This window comes from Macaca fascicularis, chromosome 3 (assembly GCF_037993035.2).
Source record: "Macaca fascicularis isolate 582-1 chromosome 3, T2T-MFA8v1.1".
In the NCBI taxonomy this organism is placed as follows: domain Eukaryota; kingdom Metazoa; phylum Chordata; class Mammalia; order Primates; family Cercopithecidae; genus Macaca; species Macaca fascicularis.
This window is the reverse complement of record NC_088377.1, coordinates 186,000,441-186,028,282: the sequence shown is the minus strand read 5'-3', so window position 1 is coordinate 186,028,282 and position 27,842 is coordinate 186,000,441. Positions and strand designations below refer to the sequence as shown.

Here is a 27,842-nt window from a genome sequence, read left to right as displayed (position 1 = left end):
ATACTCGGAGAAGTGCCAAGTTTATTAGAGTGAGAGAGTATTACCCTCACATTGCCACCAATAGACATAGATCTCAGAGACACACTGACCTCGCACCATAATTATGGAGAACTTCTAGGTTGGAAGATACCTTAGAAGTCACCGGGCTGACCCTCCCATCTGATGTGTTAACCCCTCTTAAACATCTCCCTCCAGGAGACTGAGGTCAGATTCTGTTTAACATACGGCCATCAGAGAAACTCTGGCCAGCTCTGAATCTGCACCCTGGAGGCGGAGAATGTTTAAGCACTGTAACGCAGTAGAAGGAAAGTTCCTTGGCTCAGGCCCCAATGGTCCCCCCCTTTTTTTTTTTTTTTTTTTTTTAAAATGATAAAAGGTTCCCAGTGTCCAGTGCAAAGTCCCTCGAAATCCCTCCACCAAGCACAAAGCACAAAAGGAGGCCTGGGCCGAGGGACCGGGTTAGCTGGATTTTGTCCTTGAGCTTTGAGAAGGCCTAGTTCTCTGTCCACAGAAGGCCTCTCTTGCAGGGTTCTGGGGCCAGCCCTTGCCACGAGCAGCTTGTTCTTCAGCTCAGGAAAGTCCTCTCAGAGAAGACTTAGGCTTGCTGTTCCACCAGCTGTAGCTTGGCAGTCTTGACTCGATGAGCTTCCTTCAGGTTCCGCGCACGGACCTCTGGGTTGGAAATGAACTCCACCTGTTGCACAGGAAACCAGCCTCGCTCCCCGTCTGAGAGCCTCACGCCCTCCAGCCAGCCTGTGGGCACAGGGTGAGTGGGAAGAATTACCTGGGAAAGGCTCTCTTGCTTCCCTGGATCACCTTCCTGGAGACTTTTCTGAATCCTCAGGCTGAGTGAACTGGGGATCCTCCAGCATAAACCCAGCCTCCAAATGTCCTAACATGGCGGCCCTGGGTGTGGCCAAGTCTACAGCTGTCCACTCCTGAGCCTTCACCACTGTTAATGTTGCATCATGTCCCTCCCAACATTTATGTTGATGTTCTAATCCTCCCTACCTCAAAATGTGACCTTATGGGGAATGAGGTTGTCACAAATGTAATTAATAAAGTTAAGATGAGGTCATACTGGAGTAAGGTGGCTATTAATCCAGTATAAGTGGTGTCTATATAAAGTAGGAAAACTTGGGCTGGGCGTGGTAGCTCACGCCTGTAATTCCAGCACTTCGGGAGCCCGAGGGGGGTGGATTGCTTGAGGTTAGGAGTTCAAGACCAGCCTGACCAACATGGTGAAACCCCATCTCTACTAAAAACACAAAAATTAGCCAGGTGTGGTGGCTTACGCAGCTACTTGGGAGACTGAGGCAGGAGAAACACTTGAACCCAGGAGGCAGAGGTTGCAGTGAGCCGAGATTGCGCCACTGCACTCCAGCCTGGGCAACAGAGCAAGACTCTGCCTTAAAAAATAAATAAATTAATAATAATAATACATAAAATAAAAAAATAAAGGAGGAGAACTTGGACACAGACACAGGAAGGCAGAGGCAGAGACTAGAGAGATCCTGCCATAAGCCAAGGAACAGCTGGGGCAACCAGACCAGAAAAGGTATGGAAGGATCCTCCCTAGAGGTTTCAAAAGGTGCATGGCTCTGCCCACACCTTGATTTGGGACTTCTTGCCTCCAGAACTGTGAAAGAATGCATTTCTGTTGCCATAGGCCACCCAGTCCATGGTACTTTGTTACGGCAGCTGCGGGAAGTGAACACATTCCCAGCGCTGCCCTTCCTGCAGTGCCTGGCCTGCTGCTCACACGTCCTCCCGCTTACCATCATTGCTCTGCTGAGTCACCATCACCACGTCGGCTTTCTCCAGTGCCAACTCGTCGTTCTCTCGGGGCTTGTAGGCTCGAAGGCACTGTACCTGGGGGGAGTCTTTGGAAGAGAAGAGTGTGAAGAAAGGTTAGGAGACGCAGGGGATTGGAACACAGACAGGGACTTGCAGGGGGTGGCGTGGGAGGACTTGAGATAGAGACGGGTTTGGGCTGTTGAAAGTCACAGACAAAAGAGGAAATTTGAAAATGGTTAATAAAGAAATAGACATACCAGAAATGAAATGGACCAAAAATTCCACTTCTCCAGAGGAGACGGGTTGAGAAATACATTGTGACCACCTTTAGTTCCTCATCTCGAACACCTGAGATCCAGCTAATGACCCATCTTCCCTCTGAAACCCTCCCTGACTCTAATCTTCAATGGGTTCTGAACTCTTAAGACTGCTTGTTCATGCCAAGGCATTTATCCCTTATTTAACTGCTACATGGACATGTTTTGCCTCTCCAACTGGATTATAAAATCTGAGTCTGTGTCTTATTGTTCATTTTCTTCCAGGAACCAGATGTGGAACCAAGAAAGACTTAACCAGTGGGGACCCAGGTCTGACCTAAGCAAGAGACTGAATGCCCTGGAGCTTCAGTTTCCTCATCTATCAGTGATCAAGATGGTTATTGATCAAGGTTGATCAGATGACTCTTGAGAACATTCAGGATTTCTCTATTTCTATGTTTCTGAGAACCAGGGGACATGTCCATAGAGCTGAAGCTCAAGAAAACAAGCCTCAGAGAATGCTTCACCTATCAGTATTCCATCGTATGTGGGTTTATGGCTCTTTTATGTTACCACACTGCCTTGATTCTCTTGTAAAACAAACGGAATACTGCATTACTATTTGCTTTCTCAAGATCCTCCCCATTGGCCATTCGCAAGGTCAAAATGAAGGAGGAAGAGTGCTCCTGCCCTCCTCACCCACTGGGGAACTGAAGCCAGCAGATGGAGCACACAGAGAGCAAGTTAGCGGAGCTCAGTTACTACACGGCTCTCCTACTTCATTCCCAGGGTTCCTTGTAGTTGTTTGTTCTTTTCAGTCACCAAAGGTCCAGTGTTGAGATCAGATTCTCTGTTTTTAAATTAGGAAATCTTTGCTGGAGGACAACTGTGGGGCTGGCATGAGAGGCATAAGAAGTCCAGTCTTGGTGTGAACGCAGACACATACAGAATATGTGTGCGCCTGCGGCTCCCCATGGGCACCCAGAAGCCTGGGGTAGGTGACCTCAGGTCACCCTCTTAGGAGAAGTGTGGTCAAGACAGATCTGGGGTGCTACCCTCCTGCACACCTCCCACCACCGTCAGGCTTTCTTCCCCTACCCTCACAAGACCTTCAAGCAGCTAAAATCTAGGCGAAGTAATGTCAGCTTAGACTTAAGGGGACAAATGTTTTTAAAAAGAGCAAACTATTGCCCAAGGAAGGGCGTGTATAGGGAAGGGGGACTGCCATGGTGACGAGCAGTTTTAGGCGATACGTTTCAGGCATTTAAGCTCTAGAGGCCAATCTTCCACCCTGACATTTTACAGAATATCAATAAATGGAAGCCTAGAGTTCCCACCCAGTCCTTTAAACCCCTGTATCCAAAGGTGACATCTGACCCTGCTTGCTTTTCTCTCCCTCTTAGACCCTCACTCACCATAACACTCCAGGAGGTCCAACTCTTCTCTTGGCATGGCCAAGGCTGAGATCCACCGAAGCTTTTCACTTCTGAGAAAACAAAGCAGGGTCATAGCGTCAACTGTGGGGGTGTAGCAGGAGGGCCAAGGATGGGGATGGCAAAAGACTGTGGGAAGGACTTATTAGTTCCACGACTTCTACCACAAAACTATATAGGACTCCTTTTGGTTGGAAACATGACACAATCTTGAACTATATGTGAATGTGTCTTGTCACACTTTACTTTTCCTCTTCTCTTTCCAGAATTATCCTCCTTAGGGCTTCTCATATCTTCCAAGTTGGGGCATAAAGTCTGTTAGTCATAAAGTCTATAGATTTTCTGTTTTGGAAATTGTGCTAAGTGAAGCGTCCATCTCAGTTTAGAGTCCCTCCACCATTTTGCATGATTCTTGATACTCCCTTGCCTATCTCCCTCCAACCAAATATCTCAGAGATGAGCATTGTTTCATAATAATAATTAGATCAGGGAGATATGTCTATTTTATTTGTTGTTGTTGCATAGTGTAATACAAGCCTAAGTTTGTAATCATTTGAAGGTTTTTACATTCTCTTTGCCTCTGCGCTCAGTTGTGCCTAGGTAACTGAGCCCAGACACTATTACTGTTCCAGAACACCGTTCAAAGCAGCAAACCAACAACATGCATCTGCATCTGATTATTTGACTTATGTGCTATTTCGCACACAAACTCCTATACTAGTCCTTCTGTTCAATAAATGAGAACAGGTGTTGTCGGTCCCACTCTGAAGTATCTTCCAAGGGACAAAACTGAAAAAGTGTCTACAACATAGGGATCCTCAAACACTTAGATATGTCAAACTTTTAAACGACTGTTCATATATCTTTTATAATAGGAATAACAGCTACAGGCTTTTATATGTTCATGATTGCAGGCACTGTGTTCCAGATTTTATAGGTCCTATTAATACTCTCAAAAGTGTATGTCTGTGTGAATGCATTTTATTTTATTATTATTGAAAACATGAGCAAATAAGCATTCTCAACACTATGGATCTCTGGTCAACAGAGGACTGGGTTGGAAGATGGGAGCACAGAAAGCGAAAGTCACCCGGCACTTGTCTTATTCACATCTGTGCGCACCAGCTGGGGCATAGAAGGGCTTCTGCCTCAGGCATGGAGGCAGGTGCCCACAGATATCAGTATTCCAATCCCTTGCTCACTCCATACCAGTCCTTCTCCTTTCTGATACCACACAGACCTGGTCCTTCTTGAGTAAAGAGTGTAAAATAGATGCTAGGCCTCGGTGGTGACTTTGTACCCTCTCCCACCGCAATCTCCTGCAAGTTATCCATTAGTTCCAGGCGTTTGGATTTCTCTATGGTGGTCCCCAGTCCAGAATGGGTTAAACGAGGCCGTGGCTGTTTTCTGGACACATTTTCTGTCTTGGTGCCACTTCTTTTCTAGGCTGCCCATCTTCCCCCATCCCCAACTCCTCTGCCCAGCCCCGTCTCACTGAGTCTCCGTGCTGAAGAGGAACTCGGCCTGGGCGCCCTGAGTGCTCTGCCGCAGAAAGAGTCGGAACAGGTTTTTGTGAGGTCCATGTAGCTTCATTTCACACTTCTCCCCCCGAATGGAGGAGAAGGGAGCATGGTCAAATACCAGGAATCGGCTACCCCTGCAAAATACAAATCCTTTCAACCTGATTCTAGAGTTTCCATACTTCACCTACCCTCATAACCTTGGATTCAAAATTCCTGCATCTGCAGCCTGCAAATTCCCATAAAAACCACAAGATGGTCCTAACTTGCTCCCAAGATGGTAGCTCCAGGGTCCTCAGGGCTTTGTCACTAGTCTGGCAAACCACACACCTAGTGCAATGGATACATTACCACTTTAAAGAGGTGAAGAGGTAGAATTAATATACATTTCCCAAGAACCTTAAGACCAGAGACTTAAGATCTGGAATTAGCTAAGTATCTGTAGAATAGTAGGTTGAGCCTAGTCCAAAGAAGCCACAAATAGACTGATATGAGAACGTGATAAGCTAATTTGCTACATTTTGCTCTGTGTCTATAACACAGTACATGTCCTGCCATGTGGTCTCATGACATAGTTTGATGGGATCCCCTTTTTGCTTTGGGCTTGTTTTTCTCTTCTCTAGGCTATGACCTGGGCTCTATGGGTTAAGCCATTGACAAGGGCTCTTCTAGGAACATGACCTGTCTCTCTCCCTTTCCGACCTCCTCTTGCCTCATCCCCTTCCTCTCTTGTGCCCTGGCCCGCCACTCCAGTCACTGACTCTCGGGGCCGAGACAGCAGCAGACAGTCATTGAAGAGGTGAAGGTGGACTGGACGTGTGTTCAGCTTCCTTCGCAGCCCTGGGGAAACACTGAACTCCAAGGCTGTCAGCTCCCCACTCTTCACCAGCCAGCGTGACTGAGAAATGAGCGGGAATATCTACAGGGCAGAGGAAGAGAGAGAAGGCAGTGTCACATATGGGAGAAGCATGAGGTTTGCTCCTGGTCCCACCCTCCTCCCCATGACACTTCCATGCAAGTTCCACCTCGAACAAGCATCTCTTCCACATCTGCCTTCTGGCTCATAACCCATCACTTAGATTCTCTTTCTCTCTGAACCCTCTAACTACCACTGTCCACTGGTGTGTGGATCCCATGGTTGTATGCTCAGGCAAACAGAAGATGCCTATGGTCCCACTCAGGATAGTGAGTGTGTGGGACAGCTCTGCCCTAGAAGCCTGAACCGAAGGAGGGATGGAAGAGTCCAATCAGGGTATGTGATGGAACAAGTCAGTGAACACTGTATGTGTCTTAGAGGTTAAAATATCAGAGGCAGGTCTGGTATCAATTCCATTTTTTATTATACCAGAGATATGTGAGCAGTTGGAATCAAACGTGGGGGTGAGAAGAAGAACCAGGTGGGGCGTCTTGGAGCTGGAATTTGGTTATAGATGAGGGTGTGGTCTATGCTTAGTATGTGAATAAGGGATTTTCTTTCTTTTTCAGGAGTGTAAAGATAGTATCTGTTCTAACCACGGGTGTGGTGGCTCACGCCTATAATCCCAGCACTTTGGAAGGCAGAGATGGGTGGATCACTTGAGGCCACGAGTTGGAGATCAGCTTGTCCACTATGGTGAAACCCCATCTCTACTAAAAATACAAAAATCAGCCAGACATGGTAGTGCAGACCTGGAATCCCAGCTACTCGGGAGGCCGAGGCATGAGAATCGCTTGAACCTTGGAGGTGGAGGTTGCAGTGAGCTGATCGCACCCCTGCACTCTAGCCTGGAGCGACAGAGTGAGACTCTGTCAAAAAAAAAAAAAAAAAAGAAAAAAAAAAAAGATGATATCTGTTCTAAGTTGGAATTCGAATGTGGAATGTCTATTTTAGATTTGTATTTCAATGAAGGATGTTGGTCCTAAATTTGGATCCAATCTTATGTAGGTTTGATTAGACTAGAAAGAGATTTGATAAAGTAATAAATGACTCAAGCACCAAAACATTGTTTTATAAAGGCTCATCATGAAAAGTTCTCTCTTATCTGCCCATTTCTCAAATGCACCCCCTTGTCCTCAGGTAACCACTATTCCTTTTTTTCTTATTCTCCTTCCAGAGTTTCCGTATGTACACACAAGCAGATACCTGTATGTATTTGTATCCTCCCACTTTTATACCAAAGGTGATATAATACACACACTTTTCTTTACCTTCTCTTTTCACTTAGCAATATGTCTTGGAGACCGAAGTAGGCCTCCCAGAAATAGGACAGAACAGAAGTTGGGCAGAAATGAGGGGAGGGGCTGGGGATAATGTGAGCAAGGTGGTTCCAGGTTAGGGGTCATCTGCAGGACATGTTGAGGGAGTTCATGGGCAGGGATGGCATGCATGGGACCGACTCACTTTGCACTCAAACTCAATCTTCTGGCTTAGGTAGATTAGCTCCTCTGTCTGTCGCATACTCTGGACATTGTTATTGCAGTCCCGGATCAGCTAGGGGTGCATAGAGTGAGGAAAGGGGAAGGGCACCGTGTTAGAGGCTTTGACCTTTGAGTCCCCTGCAAGCAATCTGGAAATAGGTTATGACAGCCTCGGTCATTTCTCACAGGCTGGAATTGGGCAGGCAGTATCAAGCACAAGTCCTGGGCAACTTTGCATGACCCGGAAGAACATTCTTGGACTGAGTAAAAATGAGATTGAATGTGGGAGCGATGGTGGAGAGGGCACAGTCCCTTGATGTGGAGCGTGCTCAGCGTGGGACAGGTGGCCGTGGGGTGTGTATGTTTGGAAGTTTGGTGGATGCAGGGAGGTGGCTGAGCTCTCCCAACAGGGTCCCACCTCCCATGCTCCCTGGAGTCACGGGCCTAGGCGGGGAAGACCTCTCTGGGAAGAACACACAGAGGGTCGGAGGGTCAGATTGGAGGTGGTGGCTGCCTACCTGCTCCAGGGCATGGTGCGCCTTCGTGGCCTCTGCCTCCTCCGAGGAGCCAGGCTGTGTTCTCTTCAGAATGTTCTATTGAACAGACAGTGGGCAGGAGTGATAGGGGAAGAAGAAACGGGAAACAGGAAGAAATGATTGGGGGCTGGTGAATGGAGAAGCCCAGGGACCCCATTTCAGCAGCAAACATTTCTAAGCAACCAGGCAGTGGGTAGCAGGGAGACAGGATGTGGAGATCTGGCAGAAGAATGGTTGGTCCTTTGTTATGGGTCTTCCTGAGGGCATCCCTTTGAGTTAAGGGGAGAGGATCAAGGTAGCATCTGCCCTACCTGGAGCAGCAGTTTGAGGCGGGTGATGCGTTGGAAGGGCAGAATCAGAAAAGACTTGAGGGAAAGGCGCTGGCAGACGGGGTCGCTCTCCAGCTTCTCCAAGACCTCTCGGAAATTGCTGTTGCTATTCCTGCATGGAGAGCGAGCCTTAGGGGAGGGGGGATGTGGGGACCAATGGGGATGCAGTGAAGGTGCGGGGAAGGGAGCTCAGTGGAATATCTGTGGGTTGGGAAAGAGCAGTGGGAGCTGATGTACAGGGCGCTCAGATGTGATGGTTGGGGGAACCAACACGGAGGGCGGGATGGGGAAGTGTGCTCTTGGGATAGCCCGCTGGGCTGGAGACTGGTGCATGGTCACTGCAGGCCTACATGGGGATTGAATGGAGGATGAGTCTCACATCAGGCTCTGGAAGGTGCGTTCCTGATAGGTCTGGTTGGTGACATAAGGCAGGTAGACCCGGCGGAAGTCTGGGGCATGGTTCAGGACTACATCACATACTTGGAAGGAGAAGATATTGTTCTCAAAGTTCTCTTCCAGGTCTGAAAGGAACCTGTACAGGATTTAAACAAGTCTCATGAGACTTCTGGGCCTCAGTTAAGCAGTTGACTGGCCCCTGATGTACACTGAGCTGGTGACTTCTTCACTCCATTAGCCAATAACTTCTATTGACTCTCCTTTGCTCTGTGCACCTTGCTATGCACTAGAATTCTCTCCAAAACTGTCCTGAGTTTGAGCCTAATTTAACACTTGTATTCTAATATTCCATTTCTCATTCTTCTTTTGACCCTGTTCAGGTTTTCTGATCTTTAGATGGTTTTTCCACCTCATCTTCAATGTAGTGCATGACCACAGTCATCCAAAACCTCAACCCAGGAAGCATTGCTCATTTACTTCTCCGTTAATGGATCTATCCACCCACAGGCCCTCTCCTCTTCTTGCTATTCTTTTTCCTACAGCCATCAGGAATCATGGAAGAAACTGAGGCCCAATTTCATCCCATCTCATAAGAAAATGAAAGGGTTTCTAACAGGGGAAAAAACAGTGGAACATTTAAAGCCTCACAACAGCGAGGCTGAGTGAGTGGGATTTGAGAGAAGGGGGGTCTCACGTGGCGCTGACGTCTCGCACATCCTGTAAACGAGAGAAGAGCCATTGGTGCTCCTGGTTGGAAAGTGTGGCCCGGAGTGAGGTTGAAAGTTGGAAATGATCCACAGCTATGTTTAGACTGCGCAGATAGGAGGCCTCTGACACGATCAGCTCAAATTTGACCTAGGAGGTTGGAGATGAGGAAGATTAACTAAGAATTTTATTTACCCCCTGGAATATGCCAGCCACTGTGTAATGTTTTAGGGGTAGAGCGGTGGGCAAGATCCTTTTATGGTTCACAGTCACACCAGAACCTTAGTTGATCTGCGGGGAGAGGGGAAGAGCATTTGAGTAGGATTTAATCTAGGGTTGAAGCACAGGTACAGTCCTTCAAAGGTGTAAGAAAACTATGCTTTCCAGAAATCTAAATAACACAAAAACAAGAACAAAAAATGAATAACAAAATCAGATGAATATGTTAATTTGCTTCACTAGAGTAACTGTGTTACTATTTATATGTATCCCATAACATCATGTTGTATATCTTGAATATACACACTAAAATCTATATTAAAAAAACTAAGTAGACTGGGCGCAGTGGCTCACACCTGTAATCCCAACACTTTGGGAGGCTGAGGTCGGTGCATCGCTTGAGTCCGGGAGTTCAGGACCAGGCTGAGCGACATAGAGAGACCCTGTCTCTACAAAAAATACCAAAATTAGCCGGGTATGGTGGCATGCACCTGTAGTCCCAGCTATTTGAGAGGCTGAGGCGGAAGGATTGCTTGTGCCTGGGAGGTGAGGTTACAGTGAGCCAAGATCGCGCCCCTGCACTTCAGCCCGGGAGACAGAGTGAGACCCCGTCTCAAAACAAACAAACAAACTAAACTAAATTGAGCATTTTTTGAACCAAGTGTATAGCAGTAGTGGCAACAGATGAAGTTGCAGCAGTTGAGGAGGGCTTAAGGGTAATGTAAACAATGTAAAATTGTTTGGACTTAAGACAATGGGACAATGAAAATAGGCTTTACATAGGAGAATAACTTAACCAGATTTGTTTTTTATAAAGTTATTTATTTTTTTTTGAGATGAAGTCTCGTTCTGTCACCCAGACTGCAGTGCAGTGACATGATCTCAACCCACTGCAACCTCCGTGTCCCAGGTTCAAGCGATTCTCCTGCCCCAGCTTCCTGAGTAGCTGGGATGACAGGTGTGCACCTCCATGCCCAGCTAATTTTTGTATTTTTAGTAGAGACGGGGTTTCACCATATTGGCCAGGCTGGTCTCGAGCTCCTGACCTCAGTTGATCCACCCTTCTTGGCTTCCCAAAGTGCTGGGATTAGAGGTGTGAGCCGTTGCGCCCAGCCTGTTTTTTATAAAGTTATTTCTAAGCAGAATGAGAATAAAAGATGAAAAGAAGCAAGAGCCATGTTAAGAAACTGTTGTAATAATTCCACATGAGAGATGAAGGCCTGAATAGCCATGGAGCTGAAGAGAAGTATATTAATTTTATAATTATTTATGAAGTAGAATTGGAAGGGTTGGATTATTTGCTAGAAATGGAGCCTTAAAGAGAAGGACGGTTCAAAGCTAATGTTTTGTACTCAAGCAAAAGCTTTATGAGTCGGGCACCTGAGTGAATGATGGAGTAATTTACTGAGCCAGAGAACTTTGAAAAAGGCATAGATTTAGGGGATGAAGGTGATGAGCTCAGTTTGAGGTTTGAGGACAGATGAGGAGCAGGAGACAGAAGGAGGATATCTGAGAACAAGATGGCGCAGCTGTGGTTGAATGCATGCCCAGCATGTGAGAACTTGTCTGGAGGTTCCAGCAAGGTGCGCCATGACTCATGACCATGCCTCTAGCTTGGATGAAAAGCATGAGGCCTCAAGAGAGATGCCTGGATAGAAAAGATAAAGGAGACACACACACCCTGGTGATGACTTGGATGACCAATGACACAGCCAGATGACCCTCCCATACAACAACCCTGAACAGGGACACTGAGGGCTCATTTGCATTCTTGCTCTAACATTCACTACACGACTGACTGTGGGTGGCTCATTTAACCTCTCTGAATCTCACTTTTCTTGTCCTTTTATGTGGATATAGTGACCCCCATCTCACTGTGGAAGATGCGACAGTCAAAAGAAATGGAGTCTGTGAAAGCACTTTGTGGACCCCAGAGGGGCTACTTTGTAAAATGAATTATGTGTGTTTCAGAGAGAGAAATGTAAAGCCCTTTCTTCTCACAAACATGAGACCAGGGCTGGATACAGGAGCCCCGATGGACTTCCCAGTATGCTGGAGTTGGTAAAAGAGAGCTAGAACTCGTGTCATCTCCCATTGTTTGGTCAACAAATATGGGGAAGATCAGTTATTTTCTAAATAGCTTCTCTGTACTTAAAAATTTGCAGCCAGAACAGGGCTCTCAAGTCTGAACTTTGCAAAGTCTAAAAATGTATTCTGTCTCTGACTCGGTAAAAGCATTGTCTATCCATAAGTCCTCCTGGCCCAAATTTTACTCCTCCCTGCCTCTGAAAGGCAGAGAGTATGGCACTAATATTTATCAAACTATACATCAAACATTATTGCTAAATTAGATATGCATTATTTCATTTAAACCATTCGGCAACCCTGAAAGGTAGGCGTTATTATCCTCAATTTGCAAGTGAGGAAACTGAGATTTAGTGAAGTTTTAAGGCTGCCTAAGCTAGTAAATGGTGAAGTCATGTTTCAAACCTAGGTCTGGCTTACTTAAAATGAAAAGTCAACATTTTTTGAGAAATTACTATGTACCAGGCACCAGGCATTCATGCTTCTTGATTCTTGCGGTTAACTGTTTGTATCTCAGTTTTACAAATGAGGAAACCGACGCTTAGAAAGATCACGTCGTTTGGCCAAAGGTAAATTGGAAATATTAAAGTGGGCTCTGCGGCTGGGCTCAGTGGCTCATGCCTGTAATTCCAGCACTTTGGGAGGCCGAAGCAGGAGTATTACTTCAGCCCAGGAGCTCGAGACAACTGGGCAACATAATGAGACCCCATCTTTACAAAAAAAATTAAAAAATCAGCTAGGCATAGTGGCACATACCAGTAGTCCTAGCTACTTGGGAGGCTGAGGCACGAGGATTGCTCAAGCCCAGGAGGTTGAGGCTGCAGTGAACAATGATTATACCACTGTACTCCAGCCTGAGTGATAGAGCAAGACCCTGTCTCTAATAAATTAATAATTTTTTTTTAAAAAACGTGGGTTTCATATCCAGGTCATTTCTTCCAGAACCTAATTTCTTAAACATTATTCTATTCCATTGTTCCATATGGTCTTTATAGGAAGAAAGATTTTATCTCATATTTCAGACAAATTATTAAGAGGCACTCTCCATGTAAAACTTACTAATGGTAATAGCTTAGAATCAGGCAAACAGCCTCTAGTTCAGTCTTGCTGTTGGGAGTAACAACCAAGCAGGGACTGACGCTCATTCTAAGGCCCCTGTTAGATTGATGGACCACAGGACAGCTGCAAGGGGCCCTCTTCAAGGGATCCAACAAAGAGCCCCTGAATGTGCCTTGGCTAAAGAGGAAAACTGTAGTGTAGCCTGAAACCCTGGTTGAAAAGGGAAGCTTTCCTCTACCCTGAAACAGCAGTGATGGTGGGATTAACTCCACATTCCTCCACACAAATTCAGAGGCAATGGCCACCCTGTATAGCCCAGACCAACAGCAGGTAGGAGTAAGTGGCCTATGGCATGAGGAGGTGAGGATAAAAGGGGAGGTGGTGAAATGCAGAAAACAATTCAGCTTCTTCAGAACGGACATGACCCACAGCTGTGGCATGTACACGCGCCTGTGTGGTGGGGACAGCCGACTCTTCGTGGCAGTGGTGAGCAGGAGAGAAGGATGCTAGCACACGAGACCTTGTCATCTTTTCTATAGCCCCCTCCCCACCGTGGCCTGCCCAGTACCTCTTGCAGCTTTTGGTCTTCGTGAGTCATGGAGAGCAGCACGGTGCTGTTGCGCACCACGGGGATTTCCTGCCAGAGGGAGCCGCTGGAGGCCACGGAGAGCCGCTTCAGGTACGACTCGGACGAGACCAGGGCCTTCCGAGGCTGCCGTGGAGAGCTAGGCCCGGGTGTCTCAGGTAGGCTCTCCAGCCTCTGCTGGCTCTGGATCTCCTTATTCAGGACAACATCACTATACTCCTGGTAAAGCAGCTGGGCTGCAGGGCAAAGAAGCATGGGAAGGAAGAGAAGCAGGAAGAAGGGACGTGAGTGGAGGTGGGGAAACAGATCTTCTGCAATGCCTTCTCGCTAGGGACATCCCTACCCCACTGCTGACAGTCACAAGCCCCTCTCCAGTGCTGGGCAGAATGCCCACCTGGGTCTATAGTTCCATGTCAAGGTACTCACAGGAGTTGATGAGCTTGGAGCAGCGTCTTGAAAAGCCTCCCATGACCTCCTTTGGTTTTTTCTCCCTGTGGAGTAAAGAAGGGCTCTGGGGTACCTACTGGCCATTAGACACAGAGGACCCTGGTGACTGTGGGGGACAAAGTCTCTAACCTCTGGGATGTGTGCTGGGATGTCAAGACCAAATCCCCCGGAGAGGCAGAGTTGCAGCTTGACCCACTTGGGCTAACATGGAGCTTTTTTTGGGTTTCGTTCATGGCCATAGGGCTTGGGAGGATGGATGACTTGTAGGCTCAGCTGACCGAATGAGGTAGATAAAGACAATCTCCCTACCCTGGTATCCCGGCATCTCTCTCTTCTCCTCCTTCCACCCGGAAGAAACAGGAATGAGCCATTCAGGGTCTCAGAACCCTTATCAACGGAAATTCTCATGAGGGGATCTCAGTATCCCAAGTAAAGAGAGTACATGTGGCTGTTAGGGGAGAGGGTGACTCACCGAAAAACAACAGTGTCTGAGGGTGCCAGATGTTTCTCCATGGCTGGACCTCTTGAATCTAAAAGTGGAAATGCGGAAGATAACTGAGATTTCAGAGGGATAGAGACAGCCAAAGAAGGTAAGACCTAGAGCAGGAGATGTAGGGGTCCAGAAGGGAAAATGGGCTCTATTGGGAAACTGGGAGGGAAGAAAGTGGCAAAGCAGAGAGTGTGAAGGAGACCAGTACCAGCAACGTCCCCAGCCACGGGTCAGGATGGGAATGGGACAAGTACAGGAGGCCTTTTCTACCACCCAGGAGGAGAGCAAGCTGGGGACTGTAACTGAAGAGTAGAGGGGAGTCCAAAACAACCTTGGGACATCCAAAGAAGGTGCTGGTTGAGAGAGAGACAGGGAGATAGAGGGGAAGAAGGAAGAGCATCCCAAGGAGCTTGGAGGGCGTTTCGGGGCTCTGTGTTGAGGTTAGGCACACGTGTGAGTGAAGCCAGCAGAGGGAATGTTAGGAACCCTGAGGACAGAAGATGGGATAAGGTGGGAAGAGCTGGGAAGAGCCTGGTCTGATGTGTCACTGTGGTCCTGGTCCTTGCTCACCTGAAGAGCCCTCAGGCAAGATGGAAGGTCTGCGCAGGCCCTGCCGGCTCCAGCCCTTGTGCTTGCTGGCCCCCTCACTAGGAGCCACAGCCTGTCCACTGCTGTCCCCTGGTGGCCTCCCTGAGTCCCGCCTGTGGGGCCAGCTGGACGCCTTCTCCAGGTGCAGATGGCTGGGTTTTTCTGGCTGCCTTGCTTGGCTCACAGATGACCTCCCTGGACCACTGGTTCCTTGCTGAGGGGTTGTCCTTCTCAAAGGTTCTCTTGCAGGGACCTCAGGATGTTCTGAGACTCCTGCTTCATCCTTAGGGGTGGATCCCTGGAGCTCCGGAGTCCAGGGAGTGGTAGGGGAAGAGGGGCATAGGAAGTTTGTCATGTTGCTGAAAGCCATGCCAGGGGACACTTCGCTCTTACTCCTGCTGGTGGAAGTGAAAGACTCTGTTGATCTACCTGTGGCCGGGGGCCAGGAGGTGCGTCCAGCAGAGGTGGGGATGGGGACTGTCCAGTCTTGACCAGCAGGTCTTGTTTTAGCATGACCCCCTGAGTTCATATGTCCTCCCCGAGTGCTCCTGCTCCTTCCCCTGGACTTTGGGGGTAATGGAGGTGGTTCAGTGGGAGGGTCTATGATGGGTAGCGGGGGTAGAGGCCTGTAGATCCTTGGGATACCAGGAGCAGAAATGGGAGAAAGGTGGGGCTGCGGCAAATCAGGGGTAGGGGGTAGCGGCTTGTTGTATCTCCACCTGGGGGTGACCTGAGCATGGTGAAAGCTGTCTGGGGTAGATGGCAGAGGCCGGTGCTGCCTGGCCACAGCGGGGTCAGAGGCTTGGGGAAGTGGGCCTTTATGGGGGGTATATGGCCCTGAACCTAGGGCCAATGGAGGAGGGTGGCTATGCTGCTTCAGTGTGGGAACCACCACACGAGGATGGCCATCTCTCTCCACCACGGAGGGATGGGCGTCCCTCCTCTCTGGGGGAGGAGGGGGCAGAGGTTCATGGATCCTCACATCCATGGAGACAAAGGATGGGGAAGAACCATAGGCGGGAGACTCTGCGGCAAAGGCTGGATTATGTGGGGAGCCCCAGGGCTGGCTGCTGGGAGGACTGCTGGGCCTCTCTAGATTGGAGATGGATCCTTGAGAGTCCTGCTTTGGAGTGGATAAGGCAGTAGGGGATTCTGAAACGGTGCTGCAGTTCCTACCACTATTTCTGTCCCTTCTTGGGGTCACAGAGCTGTAGATGGCAGGTTTGGGGGGCCTCTGGGGCAGCTCTGAGTGGGAGTGGAAAAGCAACATTCCCACCAGGTCTGGAGTCTGCTCTGTCCTGTGAGAACCGGGGAAGGAGTCACTCCGTAAGTACTGGACGGTGCCTGTGGAATTGGCTGGGGGCCTGGGAGGGCTGGCCCCGGCAGAGGGGAAGCCATGGAGGGTAGCCGGGCACATCTCCAAAGTCCCCCGGGGAGATGGGTCATCCATTGAGAGAGGGGCACTGGCAGTCTCTGAAGCATGTGCAGCACAAGAGATTTCCCTCCTGGGAAAGGCACCTGGGGGCCTGGCAGATACCGAGGCAGGTGTGATGGGGGAGGCTTCAGCAGGACTGGGAGGAGCTGAATCTGGTGTCCCTGGAGGAGTCACAGATGCACTGGCAAAGACTGCCTTAGTCCCTTGGCTGGACACTGTTCCCTTCCTCAGCCTGGATCCCTCTTGCTGGCTGTTTTGAGCTATTTCCTTATCAGGTGACTCCTCAGTCGAAAAGGAGCCCAATAGAGAAATGGGCTGGTGAGAGCATCTGATGGGCTCTAGTGAGGGAGACAGAGCTGCAGGGGACAGTTCCTCAGCCCTGGACTCTGTCTGAGTCCTGGGAATCTGAGTCACGAGATATGAGGCACCTGGAAACACGTCACAGTGAGGAGAGTCCTCCGGGGCTACCAGAGCGGGCATCGAAGGCCCATGATGCTCATTCTCCTCTTCCCTGCTCCTCACTCCTCCCACTGCCCCCAGCCTGCCCCCATCCCAACTCCCTGGCTCTTTCTCCTCCTGCCCGCTGACTGGCACCCCTTTCTCCTTTAGACCATGATCTTCTTGCTTTCCAGTTACTTCCTCTGACTTTCCCACAAAGCTTTGACTCTTCTCATCCTGAGAGTCCACCCTATTCTCTTCCGGCATCTGCAGCTCCCTCTTTCTCCCTTCTCCCTGTTCTGGACCTCCCTGACCCTGAGCCCTCCTCTCCACATCCTCCTGCTCCCACTCACCATCATTCAGACCCTCTGGTTCCCCAGTGAGCCTCGCTCTTTCTCCTTGTCTCCCAAGCATCACATCATCTTGTACCTGTTCCTGTTTTTGCTTCTGTTCTCCCTTTTCTCGATTAACCTGCTCTATCATCTGTTCCTCCCCCAACAGCCCATCAGCACAAACATCCTCCCCCAGAGTTCCTTCCCCTGCAAATCCTGCCTCCTGCTGCCCCTGCTCCTCCAGAACTTGGACCTCCTGGGGATGCAAGAGCCCTCGACTTTCCTGCAGCTCCTCGGATGGCAGCTCTTCCCCCTGCCTGATAGTCCCACTCTCAGAGCCTTCACTCTGGTTGGTCTCTGTAGGATGCTCTTCGCAGGGAGAATAAAATCTGGTCTGACCAGAGGTATCTGAAGAGGTTTCCTCTTCTTCTTCTGCCTGTCCAGATCCCAGTGCCAAAGAAGTAAGTCCTGGCCAAAATTCTACCTCCTCTTCTTCGCTTCCCAGGTCACTGGAAAATGAGGCCATGTCTAGATGATCACTCTGAATGGGGCAGGCCCAGAGCTCTGGGGAAGCTACAGTCCTTGCTTGTCGGCCTGCCAGGCTCTGGGGTGCTGCCTCCCAGTGTTCCGGAGTGTCACAGGTCTCAGCCACAAAGCTTTCCTGATTGGGCTCCACATCTGCAGAACCTTCCTTGGGAAAAGAGGGCATCGTCTCACCCGCATAGTCACACACATCCCTTAACTCTCTCTGCTGGGTTGCTGAGAGTCTGTGTTCCTCTCTCCATTTATAGGATGGGTCCTCATCTTCTTGAGTTTCAAGCCCCAAGGCAGACACCTGGCTGCTCCTCATGGGAGCCTCAGGGATAATGCTGAGTTCCACTATGGCAGGGATGGGAGGAGAGGCTCCATGCTGGGCCTCCTCAGCCTCCATCAGGGCTGAGTCCTAAGGAGGAATCAAAGATAAAGGTTTCTAATAACTCCGCTTTTACCTATCAGAGGAAGAGACCGTAAAAAAGAAGAGTGATGCATTTATTTGGTTCCATTTAGGGTCAGTCTTTGAGACAACAGGTTCTCAACAAAATAAGCAATAGGCTCTATAAAACTTGTCATTGATGTATTTATTTCATAAATATTTTCCTAGCGACCCTGTTAAGTGTGGGGCATTCAGTAGTGAATGAGATAAAGATCTTGTCGTCATGGAGCCTGTGGTCTCGTGAGGGAAACAGGTCATAATGAACAATTAAATTATAGCAGAGGACCATTGGCAGAGAGTGCCAAGCAGCTCCTCGTTGTCAGTTCTCTCTAGACTCCATTATGTCATCTTCTGTCTCTCCCTGTCTACTCTTCGGACACTAGGAGTGACTCAGCCTCATATAACTCCCAGACACAGCACAGGACACGCCCCAGATCTATTGGGCCAGAGAAGCAGTGTCAGGAGGGGGTCTTCCTCGTAAGCTGTGGACATCAGTTAAAATAGGCCAGGCTATGACAGCCAATGTGCGAGGTGCTATGGTTTCATCTTCTTTAGAGAGGGCTTGGAGTTGACTCATCTTTCTATTTTCCATAGTGTCTACTACAGCATTGTAACTAACCAACAGTTTTGTTTCCATTCTAGAGGCAGCTGCTGTAAAGCGGGATGATAACCGTCTTACTGGATTAGTGTTGAACTAGACAGGTTACCACCTTCAAGGAGGACCACAGAAGGGCGACTTCTGCATCATCTTACTCTCCCCTTGGCCTCAGTATCCATACGAACTCTTCTCATGAATTCTTTTGACCTTCCTGTCTTTGGATTTCAACCTTCCTGCCTTTCCTCTCACTTCCAGCAGAACACCTCATCTCCTATTTTGCAAAGAAAATAGAAACTGATGGAACTGGGTTTCTCTCACCTCAGTTTCTAGCGATCCAAAGCAACCTGTATTTCCACTCTTTCTGTCTTCCGCCCTCAGTCAGGAAAAGATGCATCTCTCCTTTCCATGCTCTGTCACTTCTAGCCTGCTTCTCCAGGAGCCCTGTGCACTCAGACTTTCAACATACCTGCTGAACAACCCCTGGGGTATGGAAGCATTCCCACATTCTTCTCATCTTTCAAATGACTAGAAGGAGTTGCTCTTATCTGCTGTCTTCATACTCTCACATCTCACGTGCCTCCAACCCAGCTTTGATAAGCAGCATTCTGTCAATATTCCCTACAATCTACATGTTGTTAATTCCAAAGAAGACCCTACGGATCTTCATTTTGGGTAGTTCTTGTCAGTATTTGACACTACTGAGGTTAGAAATATTCTCTTGTTACTTGTAGTATTACATTTTCCTGGTTTGACCCCTTTAGTTTCCCCCGATTTTTTTTTTTTTTTTTTTTTTGAGACAGAGTCTCGCTTTGTCACCCAGGCTGGAGTGCAGTGGCGCAATCTCAGCTCACTGCAACCTCCACCTCCCGGGTTCAAGTGATTCTCCTGCCTCAGCCTCCCGAGTAGCTGAGACTATAGGCGTGTGCCACCACACCCAGCTAATTTTTGTATTTTTAGTAGAGATGGGGTTTCACCATTTTGGCCAGGATGGTCTCGATCTCCTGACCTCATGATCCGCCTGCCTCGGCCTCCCAAAGTGTTGTGATTACAGGTGTGAGCCACCACACCCGGCTTCCCCTGATCTTTTAACTAGGTTAAACTGTACCTCTCTTTGTAGCACTTTGCAACTATAATTCAGTTACTTTTCCTTTGTAGCATTTATACAATTATAATTATATAATGATATGTGTATTTTGATTTACCCTCTATTGCAACCAATAGATGGTAAATTTTATGAGATTAAGAACTATGACTTGCTCAGTGATCCATACTTAGCCTAATACTGGCCTAAATTAAGTGTTTAATAAATATTTTTCACATAAAGAATAAAATTCAGGCCAGAATAAAATGTGATCCTTTTACTTCAATGGAAAATGCCCACCTTTTCCTAAAATAATGATTAACAGTTTACACAGAACTTTAAACATTTAGAGCTGTATACACACCAAATTAATTTTTCTTATTTTTCATTCTGAAACACTAAGGTTTTCCTCATACATGTCACTAAAAATATGACATTTCATTCATAAAAATAATGAAACACTTCTTTAAATATGTATATGCCATATATCTAAGAGTCATCATATAAGATGGGTACCATTATTCTGCCCATTTTACAGATGAGAAACTGAGTTTCCCAATGCACTTTATATATATAATCCTGACACTTTGGGAGGCTGAGACAGGTCAATTGCTTGAATCTAGGAGTTTGAGACCAGCCTGGAAAACATGGTGAAACCCTGTCTCTACAAAAAATACAAAAATTAGTGGAGCATAGTGGCACGTGTCTGTAGTCCCAGCTACTCAGGGGCTGAGATGGGAAGATCCCTTGAGCCCAGGAGGCAGAGGGTACAGTGACCCAAGATTACATCACTGCACTCCAGTCTGGGTGACAGAGTGAGACCCTGTCTCTAAATAAATAATTAAATAAATACATAAAAATAAAATAAAATAAAATTCTTGTTTCCCTCCTGGCCCAGATTCCCCATATCTAATCAATCACCATGTGCTATTTACCTCATCTGCTAAATATCCCTTAAGACTGTCCAGTTCTGTCCCATCCGTCTCCACTGGTGCATGCTGCTACTGCCTCGTCTGGCCACTGCACCCGGCCACAGCTTGGGCACTGGCCTCCACTCATTTTGTGCTATTCCAATCCGTTCTCCATACAGTACCTAAGTGAGCTTCAAAAGCACCACTTCTAGCTTAGATTCTTCTGTAACCTCTGAATGCTCTTGAGATGAAATCTAAATCTTCAGCATGGGCTACACACCCTGCATAACCTGGCTCTGCCTTCTTCTCCAGCAGCCTATTCACCTGTCACCATCTGTCCCTGCCCCCATCCCCCCTCTCTCACTGGCTTTCAGTGTCTTTAGCTCACTTCTCTCTCTGTCTCTCACCTGTAGGCCTTTGCAGACACTGCTCCTCTGCCTGGAATCCTCTTTTGCAACAGATAATCCTTTGCTTCTCCTCAAACACACCTTGCACTTGTCATGCCATATTTAATGTCTGTTTTCCAGGCTAGATCATGAGCACCATGAAGGCACAAACACTGCCATATAACCCCCTCTGCCTGAAGCTTAGTTGGTCCTCAACAAAGATGTGTTGCATGAATGAACGGTGGAAGAATATAGACTGAAAAGAGTATGGCTCAGTGTTTGGTTGTACCTCTTTGGTATCTTTGCTGGTTTTACGACAATTGTAGAAACCATTTAATTTCTTTGAACATCTAATTTCTTATCTTTAAAAAACTCCTTCACAGTTCTAGTAAAGATTAAATAACATAAAAATGTACACTGTTATCTTTAAGGGTCATAGAAATGGTGGCTATCGTAAATACCGTTGATCTGAGAGAGAGAGAATAAGTGTAAGAGAGAAGCATAGGATTCATAAAGCCGGAAGGACCTTCAGAGACACACAGAAACTTTGCTCAATTTACAGATGAAGAAACTAAAGGTCAAAGACCCTAGACCCTTGCTCAAATCTCCTAAGCAAATGGTATGAGCAAACCTGAAGCAAAGTCGCTTAAGTCTACTGTAAGCACTTAGAGTTTCCACTGAAAGAAAGCTGGCAGGGCATCGGTCCGGAGAAGACCCCAGAATTCTATGGACCCAACGCCGCACCTGACCCTGCATCTTTCTTGTCTGGTCCAGGCTTAAACTGAAAACTCACCTGCTCAGAATACTGTCCTGCTGAGCCACTATGTACACACACACACACACACACACACACACACACACAGACACACACACACACACACACACACACACAGACACACACACACACACACACACAGACACACACACACACACACACACACACACACAGACACACACACACACACACACACACACAGACACACACACACACACACACACAGACACACACACACACACACACACACACAGACACACACACACACACACACAGACACACACACACACACACACAGACACACACACACACACACACACACAGACACACACACACACACACACACACAGACACACACACACACACACACACACACACACACACACAGACACACACACACACACACACACACACACACACACACACACACACACACTGAGCCATCCTTACAATCTCTTGCAATAGAGCCTGACATAACCAAACAGGCAGGTCCCCAGCACACTGCAGAGTAGTATGTGACAAGATTCTGGCCATCCCAGAGACACAGATACCATCTATATGGGGCAAAGAGGTATTCCTGACATAATTGTACACAGGCAGAAGGACTTTTATGTCCTTTTCCAGTTAATTGACACCATGTGCGACTGGCTCCCTATGTCTAGCCCTTAAGTACAAAATAGTATAATCCCTATGGGGGATTCTGTGATGTGGCCCTATTCTCTCAACCACACATCGGATAATATACTTGCTCACTGTAAGACACTTTCTGAAACTTGGCTCCTTCCTGCCTAAGGAGACCATGGGACTAAACCTGTGGTCTCTCCTCACCTACATCTGTATGGTTCAGGCCCTCTCCTCCATATACACCATCACGTCCTCAAAACAAGTAGCCTCTAAATATGTGTGTTTCTGCCATATCTAGGGTATATCTATAAATACCATGTGCTACCTGGACATTTTCTGTTCCAATCTAGTGGCACCATGCATGCCTGCCTCTGCAAACCCATTGACACTGTTTCCAACTGTCCTTTTTTCATTTGGAAATATCAGTGGTCACCTGCTCAGCCACCAGTTACCGCAAAGGGAGAACATACCCCACGTTCCCTATACTTGATCCTATCTCAGTGATCCTGTTGCAATCAGGCATGACAAAGCTAAAATGTGACGAAGTGAAAGGAGATCTGTAAATCATGGTCTTACTCACGTCAAGGCATCAGGAGAGAGTTTTTCTGCAATGCTCATTATGTTAGAGTGCAAACATCCTCACCTCCTTCTCCACCGAGGGTGAATAATCACCATTTATCTGTGTACAGGCACAGCCAGGGCATGGGATCATGGGGATATGGCCTTCCTTCAGACCACAGACATTTCGCATCCGCATAACCTCACCCACGTGTGACTTCTTGAGAGGCAAAGCTTCAAGTCATCCCTTTAACACAATGTATGACAGAGCTCACTATCTTCCCTAGAGCCTCCCCCCCCTCCCCAACACCTTAGGTCTTGTCTATTTCTAGTCACTAGAAACAACACTGTATTTCAAGGATACAACCCCTCCCCAATCAAACTGCCAATTCTTTGAACTGAGGCTCAGTGCCATATATAGTTTTGAGGACCATGCTTCCTGGATTTTCTAGCAACGTCGATTTCAAATATTCTGACCTATGAACCACTAAAATAATATTGAGGTTAAAATAAGATCACCACATAGATATATAACCTTATTCACTGTTTGACATCACTGCCCTCGACACTACAAAGGTATCAAAATAGGGGTAGCTTTCTGGACCACTGACTACTACAACGTGTGTTCTGTCCACTGTAGGAAAGTCTCACCATGCCAGTGAAAGCCGTAATAAACATTTATCTATTCCCTAATGTCTGAAAATGTCACACCAACTGCCTTATAGACCAGATGGTTTATATAAGAACATTATTAGTATCAATGCTGACTTACACTCCACAATCTCATCTGTGGCCCTGGTGGCATCCACACAGATAATATTAGTGTAAGTGACATGTTTGTGTATTAACATAGACCTTGAGGGTGACTTTGTTCCAGTCTACCTTGCAGGCACTATAAGCCATCAGCTCCTGCTTACTCCACAGACACTGTGAGTGACCCAGTCCCTATCTACACCAGAACTGTTGGTCGCCTGTTTGAGTCTACACCACTGACACTTGAGTACTGCTGCTCCTGTTGAACCCAAGACCCTATGAGTGACACCATTCCTGTCCATACCACATAGCGACTGATCTCGCCAGACACCACAAATGACGTATTCCTGTCTATCCCACAGACACCACACGTAATGTGGCCAAAGAACCTCAGACAGACCGCGTTAAAGGCAGCCATACATTCTCAGGACCTCTGATACATGAAGACTCTTCTCTCTATTGAGAATCGCTATATTCTGTTGATGAGAGGGATTCCTTTACACTCCTCCTGATTTCTCTCTCCTCCCCAGTAGGACCATGACATACATTCCTCCTGCACAACTGTCTCATGCAGAACTGACACACCCTCATCCCATCTTCCCAGCTCCTCAGGACTCCTTCGCTAGCCATGGCTTCAGTTTTAGGCCCACAGATTGGTTCACAAATGACACCTATTTTGCTAAGGCCTATACCAGGAGCTTCTTCATGCTCCAAGTGTGGATAAAACAGGACGTCTGAGACAGAGGCCACATCGGGAGCTTTTGAGCTGGGAGCTGGGATCTCTGGATTAGGTCCAAGATGCAAGGCGAGACAGTGGAGTGCAGTGGGGGAGCAAGCCAGGAAGGAAGCTCGAAAGGAAAACCACCCTCTCTGGTCTGTTTGACACACCCTTCTCTCTCAACCAGACAAGAGTCCTGGCCAGAGTTCACTTCTAGGTAGACAGGAGGGCAAATCTGTCTTTGGAACCCAAGATCCAGGAAGGGAAGAAAGGGACTGAGATCTGGAAATGACGTAGTATCACAATTGGCTCTCCTCGGGCAGTCTGGCCGGAAGGCAACTGCAAAAGATGCTCAGGGGTTCTAGAGCGCTGAGTCCCCATTCTAGCACCCCCACCCCTACCTCAGCCCGCAGCTCTAAATAACTTCTTTCCACCTTGCTAAGCATGCAATGTTGTGATTCACATCAAGCTTTAGGAGGCTCCCCATATGTAGGGAACTGGGGTGAGGGGCAGGGCAGGAGTCACTGTTCCAGGTTACACAGCTTTGGATAACACGGAGAGAAGCTACACATAGACTCACACAGTATGCAAATACCTATGGAGATAAATAAGGAAAGGCCCCGGCCTGGTGAAGGAAAAGGAGCCGATAAAACCTCTCCAGGTAAGGAACAGCCTAGAAAGGGAATCTCAGTTATTCCTTCTAATACGGCTTAGTTTACCCCAGGGCGCCGACTTTGAAGAAAGGGCCCTGATTATTGGCCCGGGGAACGTCTGGGGGCAGGGTGCCTACTTCCTAGGCGGGACCCGACCGGAAGCAAACTTTTAGGCAACATTTCCTTCAGTTCCTCTCCTCTTCCCCACCAGGGTGCTCAGCCACACACCCCGAGCCCTGCCTGCAGGCCCAGCCCCCCCATTTCCGGAGCCTGCGCCCCGGACCCAGCGGGGGCTGATCCCTGGGGAAGGCCTGGCTTCCTCTTCCTTCCTGGCCCTGCCCCACCTCCGCCGGGCTCCACGGCCGCCGGGAGCCCAGGGCCGAGACGGGAAGAGGGCACCCACCTGGTCGGTGTCACATGCTGCTTCGGCCCCAGCGTCCCCTCCAGGTCCCGGCGCCGGCCGCAGTCCCCGGCGCCGTCCCCAGCGCAGGCCCGGCCGCCCCACCCGCGGCCCGCCCCTGGCCGCCCGACGGGAGGGAGGGATCGGGTTCTCCTAGGAAGTTTCAGGTGAGGAAACAGGGACACACCTTCCTGGAGGAGGGGCAGGGCCCCTCCGCGCGCGAGCCCCATTGGTGTGAAAGAAGCTCCCGCGTCAGAGCTGGGAAGTACCGGGCCGGCGGGGAGGGGAGCCCGGGCGCAAGGGCCAGGCCGCGGGCTGTCCCAGGGAGCCCCGAGGGCGCGGTGCGCGGGCGCAGGGCGGGCGCAGGCGGGGTGACCCGGGGAAGGGTCGCGCTCAGAGACAGAGGGAGCCGGCCGGGCCCCGCGGTGTCCTCGGACGCCTCCGAAATCTCCCTGCGTGTTTGTTTCTTCGAAGCTTCACCGGAGCCTGACTCTGGACCCGGCCTGTCTGCCTGCTGCCTTCTGTATGTGTTTGTCTTTTGTTTGGGCCGTGCCTCTGCAAGTCTGACATCCGTGGTTGTACAAGTGTTTTTATCTTCAGGCCTCAGTGGTTTTTTGTTTGTTTGTTCGTTGTTTTTTTTTTTTTTTTTTTCTGAGACGGAGTCTCGCCCTGTTGCCCAGGCTGGAGTGCAATGGCGCGATCTCGGCTCACTGCAACCGCCGTCTCTGGATTCAAGAGACTCTCCTGCCTCAGCCTCCCGAGTAGCTGGGATTACAGGTCCGCGCCACCAGGCCCGGCTAATTTTTGTATTTTTTAGTGGAGACCAGATTTCGCCATGTTGGCCAGGCTCGTCTGGAAACTCCTGACCTCAGGTGATGCGCCCGCCTCAGCCTCCCAAAGTGCTGGGATTACAGGCGTGAGCCACCGCGCCTGGCCAAGGCCTCAGTGGTAATTTCTCTTCTGTGATATCTCCTCCTATAGAATAAAGAGTGTCTCCTCCTTCTCCTCCTCCGCCCCCTTCTTCCTTTCTCTCTCTCTCTCCACTCTCTCTCTCTCTCTCCACTCTCTCTGTCTCTCCCTCCTCCTCTCCCTCCCCTCCCTCTTCCCTCTTCCCTCTTCCCTCTTCCCTCTTCCCTCTTCCCTCTTCCCTCTTCCCTCTTCCCTCTTCTCCTACTTAAGGCCTAGAGGTGTGGTCTCTGAAAGGACAGGCCGGTGTCCTTCTGTATTCCTGAGTTTATTTTAGAATGAGTGCATATCTCAGGGTGTATGTTCCTTCTGTGTGCTTTCTAGGGCCTCTGTGTGTGTGTGTGTGTGTGTGTGTGTATTTAAATCTCTAAGCCCATGTTTGTGTGTTTTCTTCTGCCCTGTATTTTTTTTTTATTCTTTCAGGGAAACCTTGTGTTCTGTTAGTCTTGGAGGCTGAGGCTGAATGGTTTATGTCTGTGCCCCTCCAGTGACTTCAAAGAATGCCAAAAGTCTCTTGAGCGTGCGTGTGTGCATACACAGACACACACAAAGTAGGCATCCTTTGCCTCAGGGACAGAGATTTTTTATATTTTTGGTTGAGTCTGACCACCCCCCAAAGCCATTCACTACTCCAAGGGTTTCCATGGTGACAGAAGTCAAGTAAAATATTAATGGACTCCTTGCCTGTTTTGCTCTTAGGAATGCCATGGTCTACAGCCCAAACAGCTTGGTTATACCATTTCCAGATCACTGTGCCCATTTACTGTTGCCAATGATCCTGGTTGAACGTGGTCACTAGTTATTTTGAGGTGACTGTAGAATAGAACGTAATTAAGGAAGTATTAGCCTCTTCTCTAATACAGTCCTGAACAGCTTTATGTTCAAAGAGTATGCTACTTCTGCCGTGTTACTCTGAACGATTAAGTCTTAAACAGTTCAGCAGTTTTCAGCCCACTCTAAGCTGCCGTGGAGTGTGTGGGAAACAATAGGAAAAACTGGGATTAAGACTCAAAAATCTGGATTAAGAAGGGCACGCCCAGCGTGTGTCCTAGGCCCAGCAAAGGGGTAAGAACTGGGAGTACAGAAAGGCAAAAAGTTCAAACTGGGGCTGGCTCTACTTCTAGGCTAGAATACCAAACTCATTCCCAGGTATGAGAAGGCCTTTGATTTGTAACGAGTGAGCAGAGTAAACTTCTGATCTAGGGCAGAAGCTGTTGACCTCTGGGCCGGGCGCGGTGGCTCACATCTGTAATCCCGCGGTGGCTCACATCTGTAATCCCAGCACTTTGGGAGGCCTTGGCTGGTGGATCACTAGAGGTCAGGAATTTGAGGCCAGCCTGGCCAAACATGGTGAAACCCCTTCTCTACTGAAAATGCAAAAATTAGCTGGGCGTGAT

At 48.5% G+C, this 27,842-nt stretch overlaps 2 protein-coding genes and 1 pseudogene across 2 annotated transcripts in view; 2 read left to right on the top strand and 1 right to left on the bottom strand.

Annotated features, from left to right (window-relative positions):
• Position 1: 1 nt before the first annotated feature.
• Positions 2 to 25,582, bottom strand: ARHGEF5 (Rho guanine nucleotide exchange factor 5). The gene is made up of 15 exons (XM_005551049.5): positions 25,483 to 25,582; positions 14,827 to 17,992; positions 14,239 to 14,296; positions 13,746 to 13,810; positions 13,302 to 13,555; positions 9,360 to 9,520; positions 8,649 to 8,801; positions 8,252 to 8,381; positions 7,923 to 7,997; positions 7,388 to 7,477; positions 5,769 to 5,926; positions 4,983 to 5,144; positions 3,470 to 3,540; positions 1,779 to 1,883; positions 2 to 753 (listed from the first exon to the last, which is right to left on the bottom strand). Exons 2-15 carry the CDS (start codon positions 17,978 to 17,980, stop codon positions 596 to 598), a joined length of 4,794 nt encoding a protein of 1,597 aa, XP_005551106.3. The 5' UTR covers positions 17,981 to 17,992; positions 25,483 to 25,582; the 3' UTR covers positions 2 to 595.
• The window catches only part of LOC107129339 (olfactory receptor 2A14-like), a 150,483-nt pseudogene continuing 148,042 nt past the window's right edge, over positions 25,402 to 27,842 (top strand).
• The window catches only part of LOC141409946 (uncharacterized), a 20,018-nt gene continuing 17,657 nt past the window's right edge, over positions 25,482 to 27,842 (top strand). Inside the window, exon 1 of the mRNA XM_074036215.1 lies at positions 25,482 to 26,002. Within this exon, the coding sequence (XP_073892316.1) occupies positions 25,497 to 26,002 (506 nt within the window). The 5' untranslated portion in view covers positions 25,482 to 25,496. The remainder of the gene's footprint in view (positions 26,003 to 27,842) is intronic.

Coding starts and splice junctions, on each gene's coding strand:
- ARHGEF5 (XM_005551049.5), bottom strand. CDS start 17,980: ATGGAGGCTGAGGAGGCCCAGCATGGAGCCTCTCCTCCCATCCCTGCC. Junction 7,998..8,251: donor GCCTCAAACTGCTGCTCCAG/GTAGGGCAGATG, acceptor TCTGTTCAATAG/AACATTCTGAAGAGAACACA. Junction 5,145..5,768: donor CTGCTGTCTCGGCCCCGAGA/GTCAGTGACTGG, acceptor TGTATTTTGCAG/GGGTAGCCGATTCCTGGTAT.